This window comes from Tamandua tetradactyla, chromosome 2 (genome assembly GCF_023851605.1).
Source record: "Tamandua tetradactyla isolate mTamTet1 chromosome 2, mTamTet1.pri, whole genome shotgun sequence".
NCBI lineage: Eukaryota > Metazoa > Chordata > Mammalia > Pilosa > Myrmecophagidae > Tamandua > Tamandua tetradactyla.
In genome coordinates, this window is record NC_135328.1 from 202293142 (window position 1) to 202312148 (window position 19007).

Genomic DNA, 19007 nt, shown 5'->3' on the forward strand with positions numbered 1-19007 from the left:
TTATTTGTTACAAAATTCATATTTTGACTAGAGCATTTCCTAATATAACTCATGTAGATAGTTTGATTGAATGTCATAAGTACTTGGAATCTCAGGTAGCACATGAGATTTTGTTGGTTTGTCCAGAGTGATGCCCCAATGAATCCCAGAGTGATTTGATCAGTGACTGGAAAAGTATTTGCAAGCCCCCTTCGGGGAATGATGAGAGTGGGGAGAAATTCAACTTCCCCAAGTTGAATTCTTGATATTCTCACAAGCAGTGTGGACAACCAAAGCTATAGCAGAGCCCCCAGTCTTGGGGTTTGTTCATATGAAACATAACCCCACAAAGGATAGGTCAAGTCTACTTAAAATTTAGGCCTAAGAGTCACCCCCAAGAGAGCCTCTTTTGCCGCTCAGATGTGGTCTCTCTCTCTCTAGCCAACATGATGAGCAGTCTCACCACCCTCCCCCTCTCTGCGTGGGACATGACTCCCAGGGGTGTGGACCTTCCTGGCAACGTGGGACAGAGATCCTGGAATGAGCTGAGACTCAGCATCAAGGGACTGAGAAAAACCCTAGAATGAGCTGAGAATTAACATCAAGGGATTGAGAGAACCTTCTTGACCAAAGGGGGAAGAGTGAAATGAGACTAAGTATCAGTGGCTGAGAGATTCCAAACAGAGTTGAGAGGTTATCCTGGAGGTTATTCTTACGCATTAAGTAGATATCACCTTGTTGTTCAAGATGTAGTGGAGAGGCTGGAGGGAACTGCCTGAAAATGTAGAGCTGTGTTCCAGTAGCCATGTTTCTTGATGATGATTGAACAATGATATAGCTTTCACAATGAGACTCTGTGAATGTGAAAACCTTGTGTCTGATGCTCCTTTTAGCTACTATATCAACAGAAGAGTAGAACATATGGAATAAAAATAAATAATAGGGGGAACAAATGTTAAAATAAATTTAGTTTGAAATGCTAGCGGTAAATGAAAGCGAGGGGTAAGGGGTTATGGTATGTATAATCTTTTTTTTTCTCTGTTATCGTTTTATTTATTTTTCTGTTGTCTTTTTATTTCTTTTTCTAAATCGATGCAAATGTCCTAAGAAATGATGAATATGCAACTATGTGATGACATTAAGAATGACTGATTGTATATGTCGAATGGAATGATATCTTAATGTTTTGTTTGTTAATTTTTTTAATTAATAAAAAAGTTTTTTAAAAAAGGAGAAAAAAAAATAAAAATAATAAAACAGGGCTATGATATAACAAGTGATTTTTACCTTAAGCAGATTCAAGGCAGCCATCTACCCATTAGAATAGATCATCTAAGGAACTTGATGAATGATGTGTGCTTTAGCTGGGAATTCACCCACGGAGCAGAGCTAGTGGAGCCAGACTGAAAGAGGGGTCTGTACATAGGTAAACTGATGATGTATATATATGTGTGTGCCCCAAAGCCTCCAACCCACAAATAAGGGATGTCTAACCAGGAACACTGAACCCTCCCAGTCTGGGGAACTTGGCTTGTTGCCTACCCATTAGTGCGAGAAGGCTTATTATTGGAAATACCAGGCACAGCTTATTAAACAAATTAAAAGAACACGCTTCTGATTGCTTGTCCAAGTGCTGAGCACCATTCATGCCAACTTTCTGAATTAAACAGTATACCAATAAAATTAATCTTGTGGGATTGAATCAGGTTTTGGTTCTGCTGAAGACAGGCCCATGATCCCCACTAATTCAAGCCCACCGAATTTGTCCCAGAGTGTTTCCTTTTTCAGAAAGCAGCATGGGCCATCACCTACAAAAAAAAATAATAAATAAAAATAAAAAGGCTGTTTCAGGATCAAGGAAGTTCATGGCTTTAGAACTGATCTTCAGGTTTTATCTGTGCAACCCTGAGAAAATTTGTCAGGGCAAATGGTTTCGTTTCTTCAAGAACAGATCCCAAAGCCAACAGGCCATTTTCAGAGGTTAACATTTGGGCTTTCAAAATATTTACCATTCCTGGTATAGGGCTCAGAGGGAAATACAGCGCTTTCTCCACATTGGGCAACACTCTGGTGAGGGAGGGTTTTACTTCCAGAATCCCTTCCTGTCTTCCCATCTTCCTTCTCCCAGCTCAAAGCCCATGAAGCTGAAAGGCACACATTTTCTGGACTTTTCCCAACAAGATCTTTTTCAAAGGAGCAAAGAAGAGACACTCTGGGATCCTAGGGTATAAAAAAATCAAAAGATATGACACAGCAATCCCACTGCTGGGTATACACAGGTCTGATTCCCAGGGCTACTTTAACAAAGTATCACAAACTGGGTGGCTGAAAACAACAGAAATGCATTCTTTCACACTTTCTCAAGGCTAGAAGACTGAAATCAAGGTGTTGGCAGAGTCATGAGCACTCTGAAGTCTGTAGGGAAGACTGCTCCTTGCCTCCCTTCTGGCCTTTTGGCAGTAGCTAGCAATCTTTAGTGTTCCGTGGCTCATGGCAGCATAACTCCAATTTCTGTCTCCATCTTCCCATGGCCACCCTCGCTCTCATGTCTGTCTCCGTGTCCAAATTTCTCTCTTCTGCTAAAGACACCAGTAATATTGGATTAGGACCAACCCTAGTGTTATATTAGATAAAGCCCAACCTTAATCTGGTTTGACCTCATCATAACTAATCACATCTTCAAAGACCCTATCTCCAAATAAAGTTCCATTCTTTGGACCAGAAGTTAAGATTTGAACGAATCATTTTTGAGGGACACAGTTAAATCCATAACAATACCCCCAAAGAATTGAAGACAGTTACTCAAACAAATGCTTGGGCACAAATATTCACAGTGTCACTATTCACAAAAGCCAAAAGGTGTGACCACCCAAATGTCCACCAATGGATAAACAACTATGGAATGCTCATACTGGAATACTATTCAGCCATAAAAAGGAACAAAGTACTGATACATGCTACAACATGGATGAACGTCAAAAAAAATTATGCTAAGTAGAAGAAAACAGAAACAAATGTCACATGTTGTATGACTCCATTTAAGTGAAATATCCAGAATAGGTAAATCCATAGAAACAGTGGATTAGTGATGGTTGCCAGGGGCTGGGGTGGAGGTAGGGGTGGGGATTAACTGCCAAATGGGTATAGGGTGTTATTTTGGGGTGATATAAAAAAAGTTTTTAAAGTAGATAGAGGCAACAGTTTCAAAATTTCGTGAATGGAAATGTCACTAGATTGTTCATTTTAAATGGTTAAATTTATGTTATGTGACTTTCACCTACAAAAAAAAAAACTTTGTACTTCCTTAATTATCTACTCTACACTTTACTTATCTAATTAAGAAACAAAGTATAAACTTTAAAAATGAAAAAAATACAGTCAAATCAAAGGTGATGGTGGAATTATACATAGAAGGTAGGACTTAACAAATGAATATGAATGTTGAATTATTAAATTGATCTTTTAGTCTCCAGTATTGTAGAACAGCTAGAAGTAAAAACCTGAAATTGTGAAATTGTAACTCAAGTCAAATATGGGTTTGAAACACGTTCTACAACTAAACTAACGATGCTATGATTTGAAATTTATAGCTTTTTTGTACATATGTTATTGTTCACAAAAAAGAAAAGACAGGAAAAAAGAGTCAGTTGTGATGATAAAAAAGTATTTAAGCCGTCTAGCCTCCTATATTTTGGAGCAGCTAGAAGAAAAAATATGAGAGGATCGTATGGTAGCCCATAACAAACTCTGGGATCTCTCCTGTAACCACTTGTTGAAGAGTACTCGGAAAACTATTGCTTTTTATTTCTTTGCTTTGTATATATATTATACTATACAATAAAAAAAAAGTTACCACACACAATTGGGTGGGTCACATCTCCATAGAAATGATCAAAAAGGTCCCACCCAGCAATAGTAAATGAGGATTAAAGAACTTGGTTTTTCTGGGGTACACAACAGATTCAAACCGGTCCAGATGCTGATCCTTTTATGGCCTTTTATAAAATAAACGCTCATTTATTTAAAGTACTTGAGTCCCTGTTAAGTGCTTGGCACTATGGTACTGCCAGAGGCATTGTAACAGAAGGTCCCTCATCTCTGATGTTTAGTGTAATGGAGCAGCAAATGGTTCTCAAAGTGTGGTCCAGGAGGGGTCCCAAGAAAGCCTCCAAAGGGTCTCCAAGTCCAAAACGATACTAAAACATTACTTGCCTCTTTCCTGCTCATTCTCTCTCAGGTAGAGTGGCATTCTCTAAAGGCTACATGACTTGTGATGAAGGATAGCAGAAAGTGTACTTGCACATTCCCGTGGGGGTTCAAAAATTTCTATTTTAATTCTAAATCGGCAAATATTAATAGGTATATCCTAGACACAGGTCTTTGAGGTCTTCCATAATTTCTAAGAGCATAAAGAGGTTTGAGACCAAAATGTTTGAGAACCACTGCAATACAGGAACAATGCAAATCCCAAGAAGCCATTAGCAATAAAGAGTACACTGTAAATGAAGAGACTAAAATGTGGAAAGGTTGGGAACAACCTTCAAGAGGAAAGGTAAAGAAGCAAAAACATCCCAAATGCCTGAGGCAGCATGGGCAAAGGTGCTTATCGAGCCGGCCCGGGATTGCTGAAAGCACTGGAAAGAAAGGGGCCCACCTCAACGCAAAGGCACACACCCAGGCTGTAAATTCCTGCTGTGAGGGATCGAATAAAAGCCGGGCGTCATTTGGCCCAGACAGGAAATTTTATTGCCGTCTCTCCAAATTATGTTTTTTTTAATTACCCACCTAATAATAACTGTAAAGTTTGGCGTAGGGACTAAAACATCTGCTTCCTGACTTGAGGTCTATGCAAGGCAGAAAAGAGCGCGAAAATAAAGCACTAAATAAAGAAAGAGGAGGCTGGGAAAAACCAAGAAGAGGGAGCACGAAGAAGCCAATGAACGAGACCGAAGCTGCGACACGCACCCCAGTCGTCCGCATGCGCAGATTCTTGCTTCGTGTTCTCGCGGGAAAGAACCGTTGTCGACCCTGGCATTGAGTGGAGATAGGAGGGGGTGGGTGGAGGCGGGAGTGAAGTCTCGCGAGAAGAGGCGGTTGCCGTAGCGGAGCCTTTTGGCTGTGTGTGTCTGAGGATCCGCCGTAGGAGCCGCAGACGGTTTGTTAAGCCCGTTAGTTCCCGTGGCCTAGACTCTACGCCACCGCCATGTCCCGCTATCTGCGCCCCCCCAACACGTCTCTGTTCGTGAGGAACGTGGCCGACGACACCAGGTATGTACAAGGGTGGTACGCCAGGCACACGCGGCGAGACCGCAGGTTTCCGGAGAGGACCCGAGTGGTGGCGGCGCTAGGCCGGGAGCGGGAAGGGACGAAGATGGCGGGTCTCGCGCCGCCTGTGGCGCCCAACTAGGCCGCGCCGCCGGCCGCAACCGCCGCGTGGGGGCAAGGGCGGCGCCCCTGGCCCTGGCCCTGGCCCTGGCCCTGGCCTTGGCCCTAGCCCGGCCGCCGCGGGAAGCGCGGACCGCGTGGCGGGCTTTTCGTTTTCCCCTTCCCCCTCCCCCTCTGGTTTGGGGCCCCTTCCACCCGGTTTCCTCACGGCGCATCCAGCCGTCGCTGCGGCCTTTACGCGAGCGGACATCCGCTCCCGATCGATTTAAAGCTCACGTTTTTGGGATGTACGCCCCCTCAACCCAAAGATTACTTGTTTCGGTTATATTTTTAAACATTATTTTGCCCTGAAATAACGGGATCGGGTGAGGGAAAGTGGCGAAGCATTTCCTTTTTATGGGGTAGGGGGAGGTTATGCTTAAGTTTTTTCATATTTTGGGAGATGTTTAGAGAAAGAATGTTGAAATTTGGGAAATTAAATTTTTCCGGTTAAATCGTATTTCTTCCCGTTCACTGAAATTGTGGGCACCGTTTGAGAAGGGGGACTTAGGAAGACTCTGATGTTGGATGTTGATAGCTACATCAGATCAGTGCACATAGTGCCTTAAATAAGCTTTGTTCCCACCAGTTCCCTTAATTGCTTGGAACAGCCTTCAGAATTTTTTAGGAATGAGTGTATCCACAAGATGAGATTTTATATTTCACAAATAATCAGATCTCCCTTGTTTTTTTAAAGTAGGAAAGCAAGTAATATAGTGTTTCAGTGACTAGAAAAAATTTCCCTTATTAAGGAGTTATTTATATATTGTGGTTTGTTTTTCAAACCATAAGCACCTACTAGTCGACATTTAACACTGTCCCTAAAAATTGGGGGTACAAGTAAGTGTGACGTTTTTCCAGGATGCTAGAGTTAATTTGATACGTAACAGAAAAACATAAGCAGTAGAGACTTGTATACAACCTAATGCTGCTTTATCTTTTATGAAAAATGACAATGTGAATAAAAACGATAGAGATCAGTTGTGAGCAAGTTTCTTTATATACAGTTTTCCTGATTACTGGACCTCTTCATGTAAAGTAGTAATAGATTGATTATGAACTGTATTTTTTATCTTCCAAATACTTGAATCCTCGTTTTCCTTTAACAAAAAGAATTATTGCCTGTACGTGTTTGTATGTTCTTAAATTGGCTCATAGTGGTGAAATTTAGGTTTGTTTGTTTTAGGTCACCAAGAGACACAGCTGAGGCCTATGGGTCACATATTTCTATTTTATTAAACCACAGTCCCTTTCCCTGATTGAGATAGTACAGAAAAATACCTGTTTCTTACAAAGAACCTCTTTTAAGAGAGTGAATACAAAAATTTGGGATCTTTTTTTATGATGTTTTAGGTCTGAAGATTTACGTCGTGAATTTGGTCGTTATGGTCCTATAGTTGATGTGTATGTTCCACTTGATTTCTACACTCGTCGTCCAAGAGGATTTGCTTATGTTCAATATCCTTTCTTCAGATGGCTGATTAGTGAGGGGTGTTGAAGTTTGAAATTCAAGTTTATGTAAGAGGTAACATCTAAAAAGTAGTTTTTTTTTTTGTCTTCTAATGTCTTATGTCTTCAGAGTTTTGAAAATTAATTCTGACTCATGCAGAGCTCGATTTCTTAAAGTTAATCCAAAAATAGCAAAATATTTAAATTCCCATTCATGCTACTGACACTCAGTGATTATAATATGATTTAAAATTGAATACATTCTGGTTGCTGCCACCTTTAATGTAAATCAAAAATTAATATGTTCTTGTGCTTAGCAATATAAAGTTTGGTATTCTTGCTTGTTAATTTGAATCACTTGATCAAAAACAAATTGTATAACAATGAGGTAAACTTCTTTAATACTGTCCCCTAATTTGCTGTCCTCTGTTGTTGCCTCAGAGAATGTAAAGCTGTCTGTACAGTTATGGCGACCCCAAAGAGAAAGCATGAAAGAACCTTTAGAGTAGAGTTCAACACTTAAGGCAAGTAGACAAGCCAAAGACCTCTTAAGGATCAGGCTTGAAGAGAAGGGAGAGTTTGGGAAAAGAAAAAATAAAGAAAAGCTGGAAGAAGGACAAGCCTAATGGGAGACAAAGCCTCGCTTTATCTGCAAAAGGGGGAAAAGGTTGTTTTTCAAAGTTAAAGATAAAGCCATCTGTCATTTTTGGCCAAGCATCTCATGACAAGTCCTTCTGACAAGCACTTAAAGAGTTAAAGGTCAAGATGAAGTTGAATGATGGCCAAGATTAAAGGAATCATACCTGATGTATCCTACAGAATAACTATTTTCCTTTTTCTTTTTTTTTGCTTTTTTTAATGTTTTGTAAGCAGTTAACTCAATTATTCTGGTTTGGTCTAGTGACAAAACCTGTAACTTGATTTGTGTGGGCCTTTGACCTTGTGATTGTGGTTTTGTATAAATGCACCCTCAGCTTGTCAAGTTAAATTGCTACCAGGATGTTATATTGATAAGCTTAAACTCAGCATAATTCTGCTTTGGACTGGATGGTCAGATGCCACAGAATAGCAGGCAGAGCTCTTTTGTAGTAGTGAGGTTTGGGAATTAAGCGGACTCCACAGAGCCATGCTTTAAAGGGGAGACAGGTATGTGACCTTAGAACTAGTTAGAAACCACTCTGGTGGTCTTGTAGGGTCATATCTACTTAGAAATACTACCTGTTTATACACAGATTTTGAGATGGCTGCTAGAAGCCTGCTGGCCTTGCAGTGCTTTAGCATGTGTGATTGTTTGGCCCTGAATGGGTGGTGGCAGAAGACGGCCTCTCTGGTTTGGGTACCTCATCAGGGTCTATGAGAAATTGACCCAGTTTCAAGGTGACTATTTTCTAACTGTCCAAAGAGATCATCTCCTTTATAACAAAGATTTGAGCTGTGGACCTCAGGCTAGGAAAAAGTGTTTAAATTGAGTATGTCTTTTGAAAGTTCGAGTAAGGGAGTCCTAGGGACATTCTGATCTTGTGGGGAAGGGCTGAAATATGCTCCTGTGGGGCCAGTGATCAAGGATGTGGAAATTGGTTGCAAAAAAAGTAAGAGCTATATCTGGTTTGGTAAATAAAAATAGCAGTGCATTCTGGCTTACATTTTGGACCTGATTTTACCTAGTTTGGGGGTGGCCTGGAAACCAGGGTCAGCAATAGTTTGATTCAAGAGCATGTAATACTTAAGCCAGAAAGGGTATATCGTCCAAAGGAATCTAAAGGAAAGTGATAATTTTTAAATACATACATGTAAGTAAGTCTTTTCAAAGACTTACATACAGTAAGTCTTTTATGGTCTTAAAATAGTTAAAAGGAAATAGGTACCAGGATTGTCCATTCCTTTTTTTTTGTAAAGATCTTGAGGTACAGATTCCTCCATGATGGCATCAGAGTGATATTTGGCTGTCCCTACTGTCACTATCTATTCTACCTAATCCGGTTCACCATTAGTCTACTCTTCCTATTCCTTGGTTCACAGGTTAGGTAAACCTTGCTATAGCCCAGCCAGCTCAGGGCTGTTTTTGAGGGTAGCATCAGAGGACACTTTGCTCTCAGTAGTTTTTACAGCTCTCTTGAGCTAATCTTCTTTTAAATTGTTATATTCTGTCTCCAGGGGTAACAAGAAATAAAGCAGTGTGCCCATTAAGAGAGCTTACTCCTTTTAATTATTTTAGAGCCCAACTGCATTAACCTTGAGGGTTGTGCAGTTATAGTATTCAAGGTTCTAAACTCCCCATCAACTCTGACTTTTCAAGTTGAAAGCTCAATGATCTAGGAGTTGGGGAGACCTCTCCTTCCATTCCATCTACGCATAGCCTCTGGAAGAGAACTAGAAACCTACTGCGGTCCTTAATTCCTTTCAGAACAGAAAGTCGGAATTTGGGTGGATCATTTAGTCTCTGGAATTAAAAGAGCCCTTGTATCTATCTTGAAAGGATTGTATCTCTTCAGGGGTATTTTAATCAGCTCCCTAGAACTGCCATTCTTTCATTTTCAAATTTGAGAGCTAGATATGGACGAATTAGAAGAATGATTTTTAGAATGAATGAAAATACACACTTGAACCTAACCTAGCCCCCTTTCCCAAGCTTTTATATCAAACAGTGCCCTGTATGTACTTTGCTTCCATTTAAGGAAACGAGTTAGGTTGGAACAGAATAATTAAAGCCAGAGATTCTCATAGTATTATTGCTGGCATTGATGGAGGGAGGAGAGGCAGCTTAGCTTCTCAGATCTAAAATGGGTACCAACAGTTTCTGCTTCAGGCTAATAGATTATCAGGTTGGAAACCTACTTCTTTGCAAAAAGCTGTGTATTTGGTATCATGACTAGGGCTTTCTGGTCTAGGAGCCCTTACAGTGATCTGTTGTTTCTTGACAGCATGCTTTTACAGTCTGCATGGATGCAAAATGCTTTTGGTATAGTGGTAGTCTTGAGTATTGCTTGACTTTGTTTTGATACCCACAAGTGGCAGTGTACCAAGTCTTCCCTGGGCAGTACAAGAAAGACAGGTACACAAAAAGTATTAGATATTTCTGAGAAAACAGCAAAATAAATTTGAGGTTAATACTGTCATCTCTTGAAAGGTAAGGTATTTTCTGCTTGCTTACACAAGAACTATTGGCATTTTCTTATTTTCATTTGAAACAAATATATGAAAACTTTTGGTTTTAAGACATTTTTGTTTTATCATCCAACATAGAACTGACATTTTTTTTCTTTTTTTGTTTAGTTAAGTTAATTCTTAAAACTCAGTCAAAGAAAAAATATAAGACTACTTGGTGATTTGGCTATAACAGATCTTGTTTCAATAACTTTACAGTGTATAATCTCAAAAACTTATGCCTTAGGAAATCACAAGTGCTTTAATACTATGTAGTGTTTATAGCTGAATCAACCAACTAGTAAGTGGGGTCTGGTTGGTTTTTCTAGAACAATACTGGGAGATTGTAAATTGTTCCAGATTACCAACTGAACTTTCATTCATTATCAAAGTTTGCAAAACTTCTCAAGCCCCTTAACATTTAGCACATTTGAGGATGTTCGTGATGCTGAAGATGCATTACATAATTTGGACAGAAAATGGATTTGTGGACGTCAAATTGAAATCCAGTTTGCACAGGGGGATCGGAAGAGTAAGTATACTTATGCCTAACGTGTATACTGCATTATTTCTAACAGTATTCAGAATTTCTTCTTGGAAGCCTTTATGCAATGTTTCTGTTAAAAACCCAGAAAATACTGTTTTTAAGGAGATAGAATATTATATTTTTCAGATGTGTTAAAGAATTTCAGGGCAGATATAGGTTGAATGTGGAGGAGATTGGAATGCTTGAAATGTGTTTAGACTGTTCAGAAAGTTGATGAGTACTGTCATCTTCGGGATGTTTGATTTGAAATGGGCAAAACTTGGGAAAAGTTTACTGTCTTGAGCCTTTCTTTTCCTCATAAAGCTCTTCACAATCTAATTGGATTATTGTGTGGGTGCATGGCTATGGAAAGGAGCAGATAGACTGGGGAAAGGCTGTATAGATTAATAACCTGTACTTGCTTTTTTATTATTATGCAGTGTATTTGCTGTATACTAATGAAGCAGGAATGCAGGCTTTGGAGTCAAATAAACCTGGGTTTGAATTCTGGCTCAGCCATTACATTACTTTGGGCAAGATACTATATGTGAAGAATTAAAATAGCTACTGCAGAGAAGAAAAACACTTAGGGAGAGACAAAGCTATTGGTAATTCTCAGTACTTGGGTTGAGTGATAGGTTCCTGGGTACTCACTGTGTTGTTCATATATACATACATGTGTATGTATGTACACCCATAAAGTACCTGCTACATAGACTCGAATGAGGTAACATAAGAATTGATAACTGCCATTTGTGTGTGTGTGTGTGTGTGTGTGTGCGCGCGTGCGTGCGTGCGCGCGTTCATTCAGTAAATGTTAGCTTTCTTCCATTCTTTGGAAGAAATTGTATATATGCTGTACTTTGACACCACACATTATTCAAAGGTCACCAATAAATATTTTGTTGTTGTGTTCTAATGAGTGGAAACCATGGCAGGAAAATTCCAAATCAGCCTGTTGTTCAAAAGTCATTCCTATTTCAGTTTGGGTTTTAAAAAATAGTTTTATGGTATATTTTTCTAATGTCAAAGTAATTGACATATCTTGGACAGCAAACTAGATGGTGAAAAGTCTATTTCAAAAAAAAAAGAATGGTAGAGGAGATACGTGAGGGTGTAATTTTTATTTATTATTATTTATTTATTTATTTTGCATGGACAGGCACCGGGAATCGAACCTGGGTCTCTGGCATGGTAGGCAGGAACTCTGCCTGCTGAGCCACTGTGGACTGCCCTTGAGGGTGTAATTTTTTAACAGTCTTTTGATAGACCTCCTTGAAAATAAACAAATTCTTTTTCCAACTTAATATATTCACAGTTAACCAATTAACCTTGACACAGATTGAGGCTGTAAGGAAAAAGGGGGCAGGAAAACAAAATTTGCCCTTTTTATTTTTTGTGATAGTCCGAAGACTTAAATACTAATTTTTTCAGTGTTTCTGAATATTTCTTTTTTATGTATTTCATAGCACCAAATCAAATGAAAGCCAAGGAGGGGAGGAATGTATACAGTTCTTCACGCTATGATGATTATGACAGATATAGACGTTCTAGAAGCCGAAGTTACGAAAGGAGGAGGTCAAGAAGTCGGTCTTTTGATTACAACTATAGAAGATCTTATAGTCCTAGAAAGTAAGTGTGATGTATAGCACAATGATCCATTAGAAAAAATTTGTTAGCATTACATTTTTTAAAACCTTTTGTATACTCTTAATTATATATGTGGAATGATTCATCGACTCTAAAAACATTTTAGTGTTTTATTTTTTATGGTTCACTTTTTTAGAAACGATAATTAGAAACTTTAAAAGATTATAAATAGACATTTGTCACTGTTTGCTTTTTCTGATATACTTTTTAGCAGTAGACCGACTGGAAGACCACGGCGTAGCAGAAGCCATTCCGACAATGATAGGTAAATAACTTTGTTTTGAAAAAGACCTATATGTTTTTCAATTTCAGAGTGAACTTTTGCTCTAAAAATAACAAATTTGATGAATATAGAATCTAATTTTTACTCTAATTGTATCTCTCCTCTGTTTTAAAAGATTCAAACACCGAAATCGATCTTTTTCAAGATCTAAATCCAATTCAAGATCACGGTCCAAGTCCCAGCCCAAGAAAGAAATGAAGGCTAAATCACGTTCTAGGTCTGCATCTCATACCAAAACTAGAGGCACCTCTAAAACAGATTCCAAAACACATTATAAGTCTGGCTCAAGATATGAAAAGGAATCAAGGAAAAAAGAACCACCTAGATCCAAATCTCAGTCAAGATCACAGTCTAGGTCTAGGTCAAAATCTAGATCAAGGTCTTGGACTAGTCCTAAGTCCAGTGGCCACTAATAGCTTAAACCATGATATTTTTAGGCATGTATCATTCATTTACTCATAGTTTGGTTTACTTAAATTATCAGGAATACAATGTTGCAATGATGCTTAAACAAAAAAAAAAGACACTTGTTAGTTTTCCCTGTACCAGGCAATGGTTATAATTAAAATGATATGCTGTTGAGAAGCCACTCTTAAGAGTCCAGTTTGTTTAATGTTAATGGGCAGCTACCAATTTGTGGTGTCTCTGTATATTTTTGTAAAGATTCTCATTTTTTTATGCTTGAAGTATTGGTGAAAAGATGTTGGTTGACCATAATTTGCAACATTGTTTTATTCAAGATAAACTTTCATATCCATATTTGGTAGAACTGTTAACCTAGAAGTGTAGCTTGTTAATAAGATAGAATGATACAAAAGTGAGGTTGTAGCCACAGTACAACACTGACTGCTCAGACACATTTAGGTTCAGGGTGGACCTTCAATGTCTTGTCAAGAGGTCTAGGCCCATTATAATAGTTTATTTACAAAGCAGTGTGGAATAGATATTTTGTTATCCCCACTACCTTGGGGAATGATGCCAACTGGGTTAAGTAGCATTTTCAGGGATTTTGAGTTTTTGAAACAGAGCCTTCACTGCTTTTTTTTGGTTTCTGTGAAGATTTGAAACATACAAAACATCAGAAGAACTCACCTTAAATTTGAGCAGGTCTTTGAGGACAGAAGTAATTTTAAGGGGAACGAATGCTGTTTTCTAGTTATCCTAAATTTTAAGGAGCATCGTTGACCATGATAGTGCTTAGTTTTCTTACTGCTATTAGAAGCAAGTAAATTGTTTCAAAGTAGGTTTTGTTTGTGTGTGTGCATAGTGTAAAATAACTGAATTTTGATGCTTCTAGCACTCAGTTGGTTTGTGCATTTGTATCAAAATCTGCCTGCCTCTTTATGAGGGGGGCTTGCTCTTCACATCTCAGTTTATTTTATGTGAGGCAAGTTGAAAGAAGACACTCCCATTACTAGGGGACTCTTGTGGTGCCATGAAATTTTAAATAATTTGGGAGAAAGGATTAGTCCATTTTAAGAAAGAGTCATGTCTCTTGAGTTTTTGATTATCAGTGTGCTCATTGGTAATTAGCACATTATTGTACATGGCAGTACCTGGCTAAAAATAAGGAAATGATACCTTTAACCACTTATCATTTCTATTATTTCTCTGAAAGATCATTTTGGGGGCCATAAAAGTAACTTGATAACATGTCCAATCTCATTTCAGAATAAAAGCTAGCATCTTTAAAAATCTCAAGATTGCTTGCTTGCAGATTTAAGTAAGAAATATTGTGGAAAAACGATTCCTTTTAGAGGATTACTTTTTCATTTTTGGTTTTAGTAATCTAGGCCTGCCTGTAAAGAACAAAAGATGGTTTTTAAATACTGTTTGTGGAATGTGTTTAAAGGATTGATTCTAGAACCTTTGTATATTTGATAGTATTTCTAACTTTCATTTCTTTACTGTTTGCAGTTAATGTTCATGTTCTGCTATGCAATCATTTATATGCACGTTTCTTTAATTTTTTTAGATTTTCCTGGATGTATAGTTTAAACAACAAAAAAGTCTATTTAAAACTGTAGCAGTAGTTTGCAGTTCTAGCAAAGAGGAAAGTTGTGGGGTTAAACTTTGTATTTTCTTTCTTAATAGAAGCTTCTAAAAAGGTATTTTTATATGTTCTTTTTAACAAATATTGTGTACAACCTTTAAAACATCAATGTTTGGATCAAAACAAGACCCAGCTTATTTTCTGCTTGCTGTAAATTAAGCAAACATGCTATAATAAAAACAAAATGAAGGAAATAATGATTAACTGGAATTATTATAGTTTTGGATATGATTCTAAAATAACAATGAAAACAATCCTTTGTAGATTTAGGAATATTGTTAAATCAGTGTTGCATAGGCACAATTAACTTTGACTTTGGAAAGAATAGAACTTGCCAGATAGCAACATTCTTTACATAGTACTTTAAAAATCCTTATGTAAAAATGTCAAAGTTGTTTCATGATTGCTCATTAAGCCTCTTGGATTAAATAACTTAGAGGTAGAGGTTATTTAGTAGTGTTAAGGTACCTGTTAAATGAAATTGGGGGCAGCTAATTGTAAGTTCATGTTTCCATTATTGGATTGGCCAATATTTCTGCCCTCCTACCTTCCTAATCAAGATGCATTTGAAATGCCTTATGGTTATGGCATGATTTAAAATTCTTTTGCATTGAACATTGGTGAGCAATTAATTTGAAGTGCCAACCACTTTGGGATAATGGTTTAGGTGTTTTTTGTTTGTTATTTGGTTTGAATTCCAGATACTTGATAATGATTAATTATAGCTGTTAATTTATTGAGTATTTATGTGTGCCAGACATTTTTTTAAATCTCTACATTTTAATTCATTTACTCTTCATTAAACCCTATGAGAAAGATATTTTTTTAATATCCCCGTATCACAGATAAGGAAACTGAGGCACAAAAATTGTAAATGGCAGAGCTGGGATTTCAGCCCAGGCCTGGCGTTAACTCTTTTTTTGTTTTGTTTTTTAAGAGATTAAAAAAAAAAAACTTTCAGTAATACCAGACCCTAAGTTTCTATGAGAAACTTTTTTTATTTGCCTTACTTATTTTTAGACTCAGTTTTCTTGAGAACCTTGTATGTATCAGCTTCAAAAGCACTATATTATAATTGAACCTGTGATAGTTAGGATCCTTTTGGTATTTGATGAGGATCCTTATAGTGTTCTAAGTTAATTTGGGGTTACATTGTTGAGTTCCACAATTATTAAGTACCTGTTGTGTGTCTGGCACAGTGCTCAACATTAGAGTAGATCAGATCATATCAGGACTCAAGTGAGGGCTGACACTTCACCTCTCTTTTTACTTAAGATCTCTCTGCATATTTTTTTTTTGAAGCCAAGTAAGCAAGAAGAAAAATGACAGATAATGCTTCAGTGAGAAAGGAAAGGTGCTACATAGAGTATGAGCTGATAAGTTACAACCCAGGGAAAAGACCTGGGAACTATTGTACTATTCTCTTGAAAATTTGGCCCAGTAAGCTGCTACATCCAGTTCAACTAACAAAATCCTGTATACCACAGAGAAGAATAAAGAAAACCAAACTGACAAACATCCTTCTTTTATTTAAGACCAAACTGCAGCTGGAATACCCAGTACAGTTCTGCTTACTACACTTCAAGAAAGATCTGAGAAAGCGGAAAAAGAACCAAAGAAGGGCAGTTCAAGCGACCAAAGGGTGGGTGGAAGGTGCTGCAGTATGAATACTGTACGAATATTTTGACTCTGGTCTGAAAAGATAAAAGAATGTTATCGAAAACTACATGGAATAATTGAAGTCCCTTCAAGTTTGAAAGTAAGCATTTTAGGACAAATAAAAGGAAATTCAACTTTGTACTTGTGGAAACTAATCCCTAAATATGAACAGGTTTATATTGATTCATGGGTAAAATAGGTCCATAATAAATTATTGAAAACTAGGATGTCTGAATATCAAGGAAGACAGCCATAGTCTCTTACAGTGCCTCTATTGGTCTGTCTCAAACTGAATTGGTGAGAAAAGATATGGTCCAATATAACCTTTCTCTTTGGTTGTTTCTTAAAGTCAGCTTTGCTATTATTGGCAAACTCTGCCTATGTTTATTTTGGTGCCAGTGTTTCTGCTTAATTGTTTGCTTTGTTGGCATCTGAGTTTATTTACTTGTACCCCACATGCAGCTTACATCTTCCTCTTTCCCAGGCAAATTCCAAGTATGATTCTTGATCTCTGGCTAAGAGGGTCCATTTCCTCTGACCTCTTACCTAGTCAGTATATTCAGCAAACATTTATTTGTACCCCTATTGTTAGGCAGAACATTTTTACTGGATAATTGGGGAAAGAAAAATAAATATAATTCATTTATTCAATAAATGTCTGAGAGCACAATCTAGTGAATCATTACAGTATGGCCTCATTGTTTTGTTTGAGGTGTATTCGTAACCAGTCATATCCTAATGTAATTACAAAACCCAATATATACTATCAAAGCTAAGTAATTTTGTGGTTTTCTGCCATTTTAAAGTATCCAGTATTTGTTTGCATCCCATTAATACAAATAATGAAAAATGATTTGTTTTAATCTGTAATAAACTGGTTTATTGTGCAGTGACTGTAATATACTAGAGTTATATTAAATTGTTAACTGCCTCTTCAAACACGTTAGGAAGTAATCCCAAAATAAGTGTTCAACCTTGCATTAGATATAAAGGAGACTCTGGGTGCTAAAATTATTATTTTGAGGCAGACAGAGCTGTTACCCCATGATTTAGTATGTTCTGTAATTGAGGAAATGTTCACCAAATTATACTTTTTAGTGATTTACATGTACATTTTATAGGGGACATGTTCTGTGTATAGTGAATAAATAACTTTTATAGTATCACAAAAATGTTCTGGATTCCTTAGTTCCTTATTAGGATGTGAAATTTGTTTGCTGATACATTGATTTCATCACTCACTAATTGTCATATTTTTGCCATGTATTTTAAAACTTCATGGAATGCTTTTTCCTCTAAAAATCCAGAAATGGAATTTAACCCTTTAATTAACAAAGATATTGATAGTATAACAGAATACCCTTAACTAAGGGAGGTATGAAATGGAGGTATTCCTATTTTATTGATTTTTCAAACCTGCCCAAGATCACACAACCAAGTGGCAGAGTATACTTATTAACCTACCACTTGAATGTGCATCTAAATTGCAGTGCATATTTTTAAATTTGGTTTGTGTTTTTTAATCAAGTGAGATTTATTTTCATGGAGACAATAAAATTGATAAAATGGAATTGTTTACTTTGAAAATGACTATAGATTTCATTATAAACGGTATTCTTTTGTTCTAACACCTTTATAAAATCATCAGCATTGAGAATGTTTTATATTTAGGTGGTGTATTTTTTTAAAAACTCTGTATGTGATTCATAGACATTTGGACAGTTTGCATTTTATCTTCCCCATTATCTTTTTAATTGGAGTTTGAAAGGGCCAAGGGAAAGAGTAGGTTGGGTATTCAGTTGAACTTTTGTTCAAAACAATATTCACTACATCCATTAAGTTTCTCTCTTAAGACTTCTGGTTTCATTTTTGCTGGAAAATAATTTTGTCATTCTGTTTTTATAAGTACCATTGATGTAATACTTGATAGTTCTCTAAAAGAGAGATCAGAAACGACCTGTATAGTTTGGCAACTGTAGAATTGGAATGAATTGCTTTAAGGTATTTTCTGTGGTGGTTTCTTTCCATTTGTACTGAATGCTGTGGATATTACTAAGCACCTAACATGCCAATTCATATGCTAATTAAGCACTCTGAAAATATTTCTATTTAATCCTAACACTTCTACAAAGTGGATATGATTACCATTTTACAGATGTGAAAAGTGCCTACTATGTGATGGGATTTTTGCATAAACTATTTGATTCCTCACAACTTTAGATGCCTTGATTGGTAACTTTTCCCGATGAGGAAACCTGAGGTTAAATGTAATCCAAAATCACACAGCTCTTACTTGGATACTTTCCAGCATTGCTTTTCCCAAGTTTCAAACCTTTTTAGGGATTTTTCATTGTATTGCATTTTGACCAAGTCGTAAGATATTTTGAAATGGAGAGCTGTGGCTTGAGACAGCATAACAGGACACAAAAGTTTTCAGTAGTCCAGGGAGTAAACTAATCTCATCCTAGACAATGACTTGGTAAACAGTGTGAAATGAGCGACCTGTATCGACAGCTACAAGACATGCCGATTGTTATGGGATTTCCTCTACCCCATCCTCCAGCAGTGTTAAGCTTATTGAGTTGTATCCATAAAACTTTTACTGCCCATGTACTTAAGATTAGGCCTTCTATTTTTATTTGGGATAAAAAGCAAGGCATGTAAATTAAGTCATTAAAAGTTGACAGCTTGTAGAGAAGTAAAAGGCATACTGTTTATTTTTGCAGATCATCTCTTTAATGTTAGTGAATAAACACTGATTTTTCTAAGCTTAGTTCTGCCTTGCCTTGAGACTGGATTTTAGAACTTGAGATGTATTCTCTTCCTTGTTTGAAAAAATA

The 19007-nt window shown here is 37.2% G+C and overlaps 1 protein-coding gene and 1 long non-coding RNA gene across 9 annotated transcripts; one reads left to right on the forward strand and one right to left on the reverse strand.

Annotated features, from left to right (window-relative positions):
* Positions 1–788: 788 nt before the first annotated feature.
* On the reverse strand, positions 789–5376 carry LOC143674759 (uncharacterized). Its single transcript, XR_013171206.1, has 3 exons — positions 4765–5376; positions 1989–2199; positions 789–1787 (listed from the first exon to the last, which is right to left on the reverse strand). It is a non-coding gene; the product is annotated as an uncharacterized LOC143674759 (long non-coding RNA).
* SRSF10 (serine and arginine rich splicing factor 10) lies at positions 5031–18940 on the forward strand. 8 transcript variants are annotated; one of them, XM_077150883.1, is made up of 7 exons: positions 5032–5247; positions 6757–6861; positions 10425–10528; positions 11992–12154; positions 12384–12437; positions 12571–12672; positions 16044–18940. In XM_077150883.1, the coding sequence occupies exons 1-7, from the start codon at positions 5183–5185 to the stop codon at positions 16102–16104; spliced, it is 654 nt and encodes a 217-aa protein (XP_077006998.1). In that variant the 5' UTR covers positions 5032–5182; the 3' UTR covers positions 16105–18940. The 8 variants fall into 8 exon arrangements, with proteins under 8 accessions (XP_077007003.1, XP_077006998.1, XP_077007002.1 ...); XM_077150888.1 differs by lacking the exon at positions 12571–12672 and having other exon boundaries at positions 5031–5247; positions 12387–12437; positions 15811–18940; XM_077150887.1 differs by lacking the exon at positions 12571–12672 and having other exon boundaries at positions 5033–5247; positions 15811–18940.
* The last annotated feature ends 67 nt before the right edge of the window (positions 18941–19007 follow it).

What these genes read in the sequence shown, in the direction of transcription:
- SRSF10 (XM_077150881.1), top strand. Translation starts at nt 5,183, where the DNA reads ATGTCCCGCTATCTGCGCCCCCCCAACACGTCTCTGTTCGTGAGGAAC. An exon ending in TGCACAGGGGGATCGGAAGA is followed by an intron (nt 10,529 to 11,991) that starts GTAAGTATACTT and finishes TGTATTTCATAG; the next exon opens with CACCAAATCAAATGAAAGCC. An exon ending in AGATCTTATAGTCCTAGAAA is followed by an intron (nt 12,155 to 12,383) that starts GTAAGTGTGATG and finishes TATACTTTTTAG; the next exon opens with CAGTAGACCGACTGGAAGAC.